Raw genomic sequence first — 13,036 nt, forward strand, 5'->3', positions numbered from 1 at the left:
AAGGGACACATGTTTATATTTGGATTTACTGTTAAGTTTATTCTTAGATATTTTCTAGTTTGTCGTTGCTGTTGCTTCTGAAATATTTTTTCCATTTCATTTCCTAGCAAGTTATTGCTAATATATATGAAAGCAAATTGCCTTTTGCATTTTTCTACCTTCCTTTATGATTAGTTCCATTTTTTCTCCATTTGATTCTGTTGGATTTCTTCATATTTTAACAGCTACAAACAATGATAATTTTATCTCTTTCTTTCAAATATTTGTACTCCCAGAATAAATCTGAGCACAGTACAAATAGTAGGCATATTCAGCGTCTTCCCAATTATGCTGAAATGTTACTATTGTTTTCTGATAAATGCTCTTTATCATGGAAAGGAAATTCCTTTCTGCTCATTTCACAGGAATGACTATTCAATTTTATCCAATGCATTCTGCATTATTGAATGTAATGAATAACACACTCTCAATACTAAGGCACCCTTGCTTTCTTAGGAAAAAACCCTTACTCGATTACAGTAATGACCTTAATGCTTCTTTCCCAAGTCTGAATAAATCACATCATTTCTTCCTCCCAAATACACCCCAGTGCCCCTACTTTGTTCATCTCTGTTACTACCACCTGGTTCTAACCGTCACCATCTCCTTCTGCTCTAAGACCACTGCTTCCGCTTTTGCTCTCCTACACTCCATTTGCCGCACAACACCTGGGATGGCTGGCTCGGCTGATCTGTTTCTCTTCCATGTCCTCCTGGATGAGAAGTTTCCCTTTGATTCTCATGGCTTGGAGCCATCTTCCGTTGTAGAACTGGTCCTGAAGAAGATTTGACTGTCCTACTAAAGCTACCAATAGTTCTGGCCCTTGACCCTCCAAATGGGGAGAAATTAGTGGGACTTTTCAGAGTCATACTAACTCCGTTGTACCAACTAGATGAAAAGTTAGGGGTCAACTCCCAGAAGCTCTTCCATTTTGGTACATGGTATTTTTGATCCATACATGTAATGGCCAATGGTGCTCAAATTTTATTGAAATAGTAGGGTCATTTCAGCATAAATAAGGTCTCCCCACCCCTTATTCTTTTGTTCATTTTAGAAGGTTACTAGGGAAAGAGAGTTTTGTAGACGTGAACTTAAGACACAATCTTTCCCAAAAGGCCAAATTTATTTTTGAAAGGGCTACGTTTTCTCCTTCATTCTCTTGAACATTTTTTATTAGTCTCATGTCTTGGTGTCATTCTCTATATGTAATACTTCAATTATTCCTTCAGTCTTTTAACTTCTCTCCATGAGCTAACTCTTAATATTAATATAGCTCTATAAATAGTAATCAAAACACAACATGGAGAATCCAAAATACAAAAATATTATACTTTTATTGCTTAGACACAAATTGAGATCAATCCATGAAATCATACACTCTAAGAAAATGGTAGTTGTTTATCATGACTCTTAATAGGAAAATATTCTATTAAAAACTATTAGATTTGAAACATGCCAATAATTTTTCCCTTTTTGTTTTTATCAGTAATTTTGAGTGCAAGAGAACTCAACACAGTATCTAAGCAACACTAGTATCCAAAATTGAACATGGTGAGAAGGGACAGTTTCCATGGATGTTGCTGTGATTTTGTCTAATTAAGATTAGGGAAATGATCTTTAAAAAGAATTTGATTCCAGGCAAAATGGAGTAAGCATGCTCTACCCTGGCTTTCTCAATGGATGCAAACACAGACTCTGGAGGGAATGCATGCAGCAGCTATCCGAAGACTCTGAAAACTAAACAGGGGGATTGCAGAAAAAGATCAGAACTTGAAGTACTACCAAACCAGCAGTGAGTTTCCTGTAATTTTATCTTCCAGTTTCCTATGGCCTGGACTCAAAGGCAGCCCTGAAACAAGAAGTATGTGCCAGATGCAGACAGGAAGGGCTGCAGGAGAAATCCTCACTTACTGGCCAAGGAACCAGAAAGATAACTCTTAAGTTTCCAGAAAGAGTGGCGGAGGCAGATCCTGGTTTTTTTTCTCTTTTTTCTGCTCTATTCTCCCCAAGTCCCAGGCACTCCCACAGGGGCACAGAGCATCAGAGATTAAAGAGGCACCTAACACTCTGAGGAAGGGTGTCCTTCTTTATGATGGATCAGAAGGACGATGGTCCAAGTGCATAGGGTGAATTCCTGTTCCTTCTTCTTTTTCTCTAGTCTCCTGAGCTTGGTCTCTGACAGGTGCAGTCATGGAAAGAACATGGTGGAGTGGGGAAGCTAAAGCTTCGGCTTTCTGGCCACGGGACCATCATAAGGGATCCCAGGGAACTAAAGGTGTCGAGGAGCAGGAAGCTCAAAATAGCTATTCCATAACGTAGTGTATGACCTCACCTGGCCTCACCTCTGAGCTGCACATGCGAGACAACATACAAGAGGCTTAAGAACTGAACTTTAGGACTTGGCCACTGGGTGGCGCACATAGAACGGATTTGAATATCCCTATGAAGGCTTTGAAAACTGAACTGACGTTGGAACCACAGCCCCCATAAGGTGGATTAGAAACTACTGCCTAGGCAAGTAGTTTCTGCTAAAACAAAAAAAACCATCTAGCCCCTTAGGATTTAAATAAGACCCAGCGTCTTATAATACTCAAAATGCCCAGGATACAATCCAAAATCACTTGGCATATAAATCATCAGGAAAATCTCAATTTATGAGAGAAAAGAAAAATAAGAGTCCACCAGTGAGAAGACACAGATGATGGAATTATCAAAGACTATAAAGCAGCTATTAAATCTTGCTCCAAGCAAGGGTGAACACAACTGGAGTAAGTGGAAAGATGAAAGTCTTAGCAAAGAAATACAAGATATAAAGAATAGAAATTGTAGAACTGAAATATACAATGACAAAAATAAAAAAAAGTCATTAGATGGACTCACTACAAAGAGGATGGTAAAGAGTCAGTGAACTTGAAGATAGATGGATAGAAAGTATCTAGTCTGAAACATTTACAGAAGAAAGACTGAAGAAAGCATAAACAGAGCCTCAGCAAACTGTGGAACAACACCAAAAGGTCTAATATTCATGTCAGCTGGTCACCTTTATGTGATACAATGAGAAGCACAGTTCATTCATCTCTGTGGAGTTCTTTCCAAAAACGCATAACCCTAAACTAATCATGAGAAATACATTAGACAAATCTCAACTGGGAGAGATTCTACAAAATACCTGACCAGTATTCCTCAAAATTGTCAAGTTGATGAACAACATGGAAAGAACTGAGAAACTGTCACATATCAAAAGAGATTTTGGGGATGTGTTGACTAAATGCAATGTGGTATCTTGAATTGGACCTTGGAATAGGAAAAGGACAGTAATGAAAAAACTGGTAAAATCGAAATAAAGCCTGCAGTTCAGTTAATAATATTGTACCAGTGTTAATTTCTTAGTTTTGACAAATGTGTCATGGTTGTGTAAGATGCTAACATTAGGGGAGACCAGATGAAGGTACAGGAAACTGGATGAAGATACAGAAACTCCCAATAATACCTTTATAATTCTGTAAATCTAAAATTACTCCAAAATTGAAAGCTTATTTTTAAAAAGTTGTTTAAACACACCAATTATAAGACAGATTGTCATAACAGATTTTTTAAAAAACAAGACACAATATGTTGTCTATAAGAAACCCACTTTGAATATAATGACATAAGCATATTAAAAGCAAAAGGATGGAAAAAGATACAGATATACTATGCATGCAAACACTAATCAAAATACAGCTGGAGTGGCTATATTAGCATCACACAAAGTAGACTTTGGAGCAGGAATGCCAGGGATAAAAAGGGACATTATGTGATGATAATGGAGATAAAAGGGTAAATTCACCAAGAAGAAATAAAAACCCTAAATATGATGCACCTAACAACAGAACTTCAAAATACAGAAAGGAAGAAGTGAAAGGAGAAATTTACAAGTCCACCATTACCATCGTAGACTTCAACACTCCTTTCTCAGTCATCAGTAGAAAAAGGAGAGAGAAAATCAGTAAGGTTATAGAAGAACTGAACAGCATCATTAACCAAGAAGATCTAACTCACTTTTACGAAACATTACACCCAACAACAGCAGAAAGTGCACACATTCTTTTCAAGTACATATGAAACATTCAAACCCTAACACATTTAAGAGAATTGAAACCATACAGAATACAATTTCTGACACTAATGGACCTGAACTAGAAATAAATAACAGAAAGATAACTGGTAAGCCATCAAACCATTGGATATTAAATAATGCATTTCAAAATAAACCATGATCCAAAGAGGAAGTCTTAAGGGAAATTAGAAAATGTTCTGAACTGAATGAAAATGAAAACACAAGATATCAAAAGTTATAGGATGTATCTAAAGCAGTACTTAGAGAAAAATTGACAATGTAAAATCGGGGTCATCAAATTATTGTTTATGAGCCAATTCCAGACTATGGCATGTTTTTGTAAATAAAGTTTTATTGGAATACAGCCACATTCATTTGTTTATATATTTTCTATGGCTGCCTTCCCACTACAATCATAGAGTTGAGCATTTGCAATAAAGGCTGTATGGCCCACAAAGCCTAAAATATTAACAATCTGGCCCTTTATAGAATGCAGGCTTCTGCATTAAATTATTATATTAGAAAAGGAGACAGGTCTCAAATCAACAATCTAAGCTTTTATCTTAAAAAATCAGAAAAATAAGAGCAAAATAAACCTAAAGCAAGCGAAAGGAAGTATTAATAATAAAGAACAGAAATCAGTAAAATTGAAAACAGAAAAACAGAGAAAATGAAATTAAAAGTCAGTTCTCTGAAAGATTAATACAATTGATAAATCTATAGCCAAACCAACAGAGAAAAAAAGAGAAAAGACACGTATTACTAATGTTACAAATGAAAGAGGAGATACCAGTATAGGCCCCACAGAAAGTGTAAGTATAATATGATAATACTATGAGCAATTCTATGCATATAATTTTGACAACTTAGATCAAATGGATCAATTACTTAAGAAGCACAAATTACCTAAACTTAACCAAGAAGAAATAGATAACACGACTATCCACTATCTATTCAAGAAAATGAACTCAAAATTTAAAATCTTCCCAAAAGGAAACCTCTAATACTGGATAGTTTCAATGGTAAATTCCACAAAACATTTGAAAAAGAAATAACACCAATTCTACATAATCTCTTCCAGAAAATAGAATGGGATGGAACACTTCCCAACCCATTTTATGAGAGCAGCATACTAAGATAATAAAATCAGTCAAAGACAGTATAAGAAAAGAAAACTACAAACCAATATCCCACATGAACATACATGCAAACATTCTCAACAAACTATTAGGAAATTGAATCTAGTAATACATAAAACCAATGACACATCATGACCAAGTGGATTTTATCTCAGAAATATAAGACTGGTTCAGCAATTCACCATATTAACAGCCTGGGGGAGGGGGGGAAATCACATGATCATATAAACTGATACAAAAAAAGAATTTAACAAAATTCAATATCTAATCATGATAAAAACTTAGAAAACTAAGAAAACAGTGGGACTTCTTTAATTTGATAACAAGTATCTACAAAAGAACTACAGCTAACATTATACGGTACTTAAATGGTGAAGAACTGTCTGCTTTTCTCCTAAGGCTGGGAACAAGGCAAGGGTGTCTACTCTCATACCTCTTACTCAACATAATACTGGAATTTTAGCCAGTGCAATAAGGCAAGAGAAGGCAATAAAAAGCATACAAGTCAAAAATGAAGGGTTATACTGCTCCTATTTGCAGATGGCCTGATTATCTACATAGAAAATCCCAGGAATTCTATCAAAAAAAAAAAAAAAAAAAAAAAACTTCCCAGAACTAATAAGTGAGTTTAGCAAAGTCTCAGGCTACAAGATCAATATACAAAAATCTGCTATAGTTCCTTATACTAGCAATGAATATGTGGATGTGAAAATTAAGAATACCACTTACTTAACAATTGCATATTTCTATATCTACATCTATTTATACATCTAACAAGATATGTACAGGACTTCTATGCTGAAATCTAGAAAAACTGAGGAAAGAAATCAAAGAAGGCCATGGACTGGAATACTTAATGTAGTTAAGATGTGAATTATCCAAACTGATTTAATGCAATTAAATCTCTAGATTTAATGCAATTCCAATCAAAATTGCCGCTGGAATTCTTTGTAAATCTTTATAAGCAAAAGAATTAGAATAGCCAAAGCAATTCTGAAAAAGAGTAAAGGATTTATATTACCTAATTTTAAGACTTACTATTAATATAAACTACAGTAATCAAGACAGTATGGTATTGACAAAGGGATAATCAATAGACCAGTAGAACAGAATTGAAAATCTAGAAACAGACCCACATGACAAGAAAACCTAATTTCTGACAAAGGAATAAATGCAAGTCAGTGGTGAAAGAATGGCCTTTTTAACAAATCATGTTAGATTAGACATCTAGATGCAAACAATGAATCCTGACTTAAACTGCACATCCTACAGAAAAAATAAATCAGATCTTAGATCTAAGTGTAAAACTTAAAACTAGAAAACTTTTAAGGTAAAACATGGAAGAAAATCTTCATGACCTGTGCTTAGGCAGAGTTTATAGACATAATGCCAAAAGCAGAATTCATAAAAAAAATTTATAAACTAAACTTCATTGAAATTAAAAACTCAAGATGAATGGGAAAGTTAACAAGATGTTATATAAAATGAAAAAGCAAGCTACAGACTGGGTGAAAATATTTACAAATCAAAAGGCTTGTATCTAGAATATATAAAGGACTCTCAAAACTCAATGGTAAGAAAATGACCCAATTAAAAAATGGGTAAAAAACCGGAGCAGACATTTTCCAAAGAAGATATATGAATAGCAAATAAGCACATGAAAAGATGTTATCATTAGCCACTAAAGAAATACAAAATCAAAACATAATGAAATCCTAATATACACCTATTAGAGTGGCTTAAGAACAAACAAACAACCTGACAATACCAAGGGCTGGCAAGGATGTGGAACACTTGGAACTCTCTCACATTGCTGGTGAGAATGCAAAATGGTACAGACACTATAGAAAACAATGTGGCAGTTTCTACAAAATTAATACACTTATCATATGACCCATTTCCAAGTATTTACCATAAAGAAATTAAAACTTACATTCATACAAAAACCTGTACACTAATATTTATAGCAGCTCTATTCATAATCACCAAAAAACTGGAAGCAACCCAAATATCCTTAAAAGAGTGATTATACAAGCAAATTGTGGGGCATCCATACACTGGCACACTAGTCAGCAATAACAAAGAACCAACTACTGATAACATGCAAAAACATGGATGAACTTCCAAGGCATTATGCTGGTGAAGGAAACCAGTCCCATAAGATTACATACTGCATAATTCCTTTTATACGACATTCTGGGAGGCAAACTATAGCAATGGGGAACATATTAATGGTTGCCAGGGTTTAGGGATAGGAGGAGAGTGTGACTACAAAGTCTCAGCACAAAGCGAGTTTATTGGAATGATAGAATCCATAATTATGGAGGTGGTCATGGCTCTGTAAACATGGATTAAAACTCATTCAACTGTATATACACACACACAGTCAATTTTACTGTGTGTTAAAAGAATTTTTTTTTATAAAGAAGTTGTTGATTTGCCTTTTGTTCCTCTGCTTTTTCTGGCAAATATCTTATCCTCAAGATAGATCCAATGCCAGCAGTTTGTAAAGTCTTCCCTATCCGCCTCAGGGAGAGTTAGCAGCCTAGGTCATGTTTTCATGATATTTTGTTCATATTCCTAATCATATGCTTACTTATCTTCCTTCCCCCACTAGACCACAGCCTCAGAACCCCACCTAGATTATACGCAGTAAACAAATATATATTGCGTATATTGCACATATACTAGACATTCACTGATGTTTATTTTTGTATTGCTAATGCTCACATGACAAATAATTAGGATATTAGCACTATATTATTTAGCATGTTCAATCACTCACCTAACATATGTGAGATTAAATCTAATAGGCAGTTGGAAGTCCAGCTGAATTGTAGCACACTGATGGTATCTGCCAATAGCATCCTTGATTTTTATATCAATCTGTAAATTAAATGATGTTTGCTTAGAGGCAGTATTTATTTTTCTTTTAAATTTTACTTTTTTGAAGCATATGGTTTACTTACTTTAGGGCCATAAAACGCTCCATCTCCTGGGTTCATTTTCCATGGTTCTCCAAATTCCATCAAGCTATTCTGCAGTTGCTATTTTTTTTTTCAGAAAAGAAGAAAACACTTGAAACTTCTACTTGATTGTACATTTTACCTTCTTTTGACATAAAGCTCACAAAAGTTATTATAAATATTAATTACATTCTATATTAGTTCAACATATATTTGTTGAGCATCTTTTACATTCTATAAATTATTGAGCAGTGACTACATAAAGATGATTAAGGTGGCACTTGCTCTCAAGAAACATATACATTTTAATTGGAGAAAAAAGATAATATACTAAATTGTTCCAGTAAATTCCAGGTAAGCATAGGGAGGGGATGCTTTGGCCCACCTTCCAATGCAAGCCCCCTCTGCCCTACCACTAACCAGCTTCTGCCTCCTGGGGAGAGTTCCAAATAACTTCTTTTCTACTTAAGGTGAGAGAGGGCACTTCACAGGCCACCCTCCCCCATCCTACTGTTTCTGAAAGGAGAAGAGGCATTGGTACATGTTCCCAGAGAAAATGAAGCCCTGCTACAGCAGGGAACTCAGTGATGGAGAGAATTCTGGGGGCTCCTAGAGAGTTAAAAAGCCAAAGAAAGGCTAAGTTTTGGAGAAGAACATAAAGCAGAGGTCACTGCTTCTCACTGGGCCTGGGAGGACACAGGGATAGGAGGGCCCAAAAGCAGCGGCCAAGGCTAAGAGGCCAAGGCGAAGAAAGCTTTAGATTTGTGTCAGGTATGTCTCTTTCAAACCCTTTCAGAGACTTCTGAAGATGAAATATTCAATGCTCATTCCACTGATTCCAGATCAGGGAGAGTTGTTTGAGAGAAATCACCCCAAAGTGGAAGCAGATTCATTCCTTAATGGGACAGTCACATCCCTGGATGACCTTGGCCTTGGCTACTAAACTACTTGGCTACAGCAGTTTACAAAGAGCACAAACGGTGAGACTTTCAGCCCATCCTCCCCGTGCCAGGCCCATACCTGGTCCACCTCTTTTTAGCCACCACACGTGACCCAGTTCCAAATGAATGGAGTGATGATGATGATGATACCAACACTGAACATCCACTGGGCACTTGCATGTGCCTGGCACTATGCCCAGTACCTCATGTAAATTATTTCATTTAAGATAACCATAACCTTATGAAGTAGGTGTTATCACCGTATCACCATCGTCATCACCATTTTGTGCTTGATCCTGATGTTTAGAGATCTTCTATAAATCACTTTGTGGAGATAAAATCTGAAAGTGGGCAAAGTGGCCCCAGAGCTGAGCTTTGTGTCCTCTTCCTACTTCCAAGTGGCTGGCAGGTAAACTGAGTCAGCATTTTTCCTGGGGCAGGCCATCTCATCTGACTTTCTTCCTCCATGCCACGGACATGGAAGAATTTAGGAAGAGCATGGGGCAGTGGGGAGAAGGCCCAATATTTAGACCTCAAGACTAAACTGCTTCTACACAGCCTCTGCCTGGCCTTTGTACCTTTAATAACATTAAGATAATTGTTACACTATTGATATAGTGTTTCTCTGATTCTTATTTCTTGTGATATGTGTGTTCAGCTTTCGCCAATTCAGTAGTTACCTCTTATCTGAGGTTTTATTTTCCATGGTTTCAGTTACCCATGGTTAACTGTGGTCCAAAAATATTAGATGGGAACTTCCAGAAATAAGCAAACCATAAGTTTTAAATTGTGTGCTCTTCCAAGTAGTAGAATAAAATCTCACACCGTCCCCCCTGGGATGAGAATCCTCTTTGCTCAGTGTCTCCATGCTGTCTGTGCTCCCTGCCCGTCAATCCCTTGGTATCTGTCTCGGTTATCAGATTCACTGTCGCAGTACTGCAGTGCTTGTGTTCAAGTGACCCTGGTTTTACTTAATAATGGCCCCAAAGTGCAAGAGTAGCGAGGCTGGCCAAAGATATGCCAAAAAGAAGCCATAAAGTACTTCCTTTAAGTGCAAAGGTGAAAGTTCTCAACTTAATAAGGAAAGAAAAAATTCCTATGCTGAGGTTGCTAAGGTCTACAGTAAGAACAAATCTTCTATCCATGAACTTGTGAAGAAAGAAAAAGAAATTAGTGCTAGTTTTGCTGTCACACCTCAAACTGCAAAAGTTCCAGCCACAGTGCATGATAAGTGCTTAGTTAAGATGGAAAAGACGTTACATTTGTGGGTAGAAGACGTAAACAGAAATGTGTCCCAGTTGACACCAATTGGGTTTGGTACTATCTGCAGTTTCAGACATCCACCGGGGGTCTTATCCCCTGTGGATAAGGGGGGAATACTATATTCCAGGAAGGGGAGGACTGACGGGCAGAGCAGATGTCTGGACCATCCTCATTTCTAAATGCTCAATGTCATTAGTCATCAGAAAAATGCAAATCAAAACTACAGTAAGATATTATCTTACCCCAGTCAAAACAGATTTTATCAAAAAGACCCAGGCAATAATGAATTCTGGTGAGGATGTGAGAAGGGGGAACCCTTGTACACTGTTGGTGGGAATGTAAATTAGTGCAACCACTATGGAGAACAGTATAGAGGTCCCTCAAAAAACTAAAAATAGAATTATCATATTACCCAGCAATCCCACTGCTGGGAATATATCTAAAAGAGAGGAATTTCAGTATATCAAAAAGACATCTGCACTCCCATGTTTACTACAGCACTATTCAACCTAAGTATCCATCAAAAGATGAATGGATAAAGAAATTGTGGTACATGTACATGATGAAATATCATATAGACACAAGAAAGAATGAAATCCTGTCATTTGCAACAACATGGATAGAACTGGAGAACATTATGTTAAGTGAAACAAGTCAAGTACAGAAAGACAAATCTCACATGTTCTCACTCATATGGGGGAAATATATATTAGAAATGATTGATCTCATGGAGACAGAGAGTAGAATGATGGTCACCAGAGGGTGAGAAGGGTAGCAGGGAGGGGGGATAAAGTGGGGATGGTTAATGAGTGCAAAAACATAGATAGTTAGAATGAACAATATTTGATAACAAAACAAAGTGACTCTAATCAACAATAAGTTATGGTATATTTTTATTTTATTTTATTTTATTTTTATTTATTTATTTTTTTTGAGACAGAGTCTCACTCTGTTGCCCAGGCTAGAGTGAGTGCCGTGGCGTCAGCCTAGCTCACAGCAACCTCAAACTCCTGAGCTCAAGGGATCCTCCTGTCTCAGCCTCCCGAGTAGCTGGGACCACAGGCATGCACCACCATGCCCGGCTAATTTTTTCTGTATATATTTTTAGCTGTCCATATAATTTCTTTCTATTTTTAGTAGAGACGGGGTCTCGCTCTTGCTCAGGCTGGTCTCGAACTCCTGAGCTCAAACGATCCGCCCACCTCGGCCTCCCAGAGTGCTAGGATTACAGGCGTGAGCCACCGCGCCCGGCCAGTTATGGTATATTTTTAAATAACTAAAAGAGTGGAATTGGAATGTTCCTAACACAAAGAAATGTTAAATGCCTGAGGTGGTGGATGCCCCAATTACCCTGATTTGATTAATTCACATTGTATGCCTGTATCAAAACATCACATGTGCTCAATAGAGATATACAACTATTATGTAGTCTCTCAGGGCCTTTCCATATCAACAAAACTGAAGGGTAAGCACTTTGTTTCTCCTTACCTTTTCAGCTTCATCCCACATCTCACTCTCTCCTAGGAAGTTTTCAGGCCTTGTTGACAGGTTTAATTGGAAGGAGAAGCCAAAAGTTGAGTAAACAGATTGCAAAAACTGCAAACACCCCTTTATTTCTTCTTCAATCTGAAATTAGAGTAAATGAAATATTCAAATAGAGTATCAAATTAAATTCATTTATGACATTTTAAAAAATAAAAAAGTTCTTCCATGTCAGCCAGAAATAAAGTATGTTTTTAATGGAGAACAGTTGATGACACTGTTTTGGCTGTCCCTCCAGTCCTTACTTGAATCTTCATCTGGGTGCCAGGCCCATGCAGGCTGCCAGAGGCTCCTGTCCTGTGCAGGGGATGCAGAAAGAAGCAGGCAAGGACACCAGGCCGTGAAAAGGCAGCGCCACACAGGAGAGGAGGGGTGAGAAGGGGCTGCCCAGAGGAGTGAGACCGAGCTGCAGCCAGGATAAGGAAGAGTTCTCCATGGGGCAGTACGGCAGGAGCTCTACGAGCCCAGGAAACACTGTGAAGGCTCAGAGGACAGAGGAGCAGAGGGAGTCAGGGAGCTGTGTAAGATGGGAAGATGGGCAGGCAGGGGAGGGTGGTGGGTGACCAGCTTAGAGGCAGGCAAGGGCCAGAGAAAATTAAGTGCCTTGAAAGCCAGGGTAATGTATAGACTTTTGAGCCTGAGAATAATGGGGAGCCAATGAAGGATTTTTTTTTTTTTTTACCAGTAAATTAACACAACCCAATTTGTTCTTTCAGGGTATGTGATATGGATTGGCAAGATTAGAAGAGAGGCCCTTTAGGAAGCTGGTGGAGTTGTTCAGAGCAAGATGATGGTGGCTTGAACTGGAGAGCAGCAACTGGAATGCATGGAATTCGGTGGGTTTGAGAAATATCTATCCTTTCATTTCTGTTTTTTTCATAAAAGAGTTCTTATCCTTCATCAACAGTGTGATGGTTAACTTTGAGGATCAACTTGACCAGGCTAAAAATGCCAGATAGCTGATAAAACACTTTTTCTTGGTGTGTCTGTGAGGATGTTTCTTCAAGAGGTAAGCATTTGAATCAGTGGACTTAATAAAGAAGATCC

General features: G+C 37.4%; 1 protein-coding gene across 1 annotated transcript in view; it reads right to left on the reverse strand.

Annotated features, from left to right (window-relative positions):
• TARS3 (threonyl-tRNA synthetase 3) overlaps positions 1-13,036 on the reverse strand; it is a 58,109-nt gene that overhangs the window by 7,524 nt on the left and 37,549 nt on the right. Inside the window, exons 13-15 of the mRNA XM_069465804.1 lie at positions 11,936-12,073; positions 8,247-8,324; positions 8,063-8,163 (exon numbers count right to left, since the gene is read on the reverse strand). Of these exons, the coding sequence (XP_069321905.1) occupies positions 8,063-8,163; positions 8,247-8,324; positions 11,936-12,073 (317 nt within the window). The remainder of the gene's footprint in view (positions 1-8,062; positions 8,164-8,246; positions 8,325-11,935; positions 12,074-13,036) is intronic.

Source organism: Eulemur rufifrons, chromosome 3 (genome assembly GCF_041146395.1).
Source record: "Eulemur rufifrons isolate Redbay chromosome 3, OSU_ERuf_1, whole genome shotgun sequence".
Classification (NCBI taxonomy): Eukaryota; Metazoa; Chordata; class Mammalia; order Primates; family Lemuridae; genus Eulemur; species Eulemur rufifrons.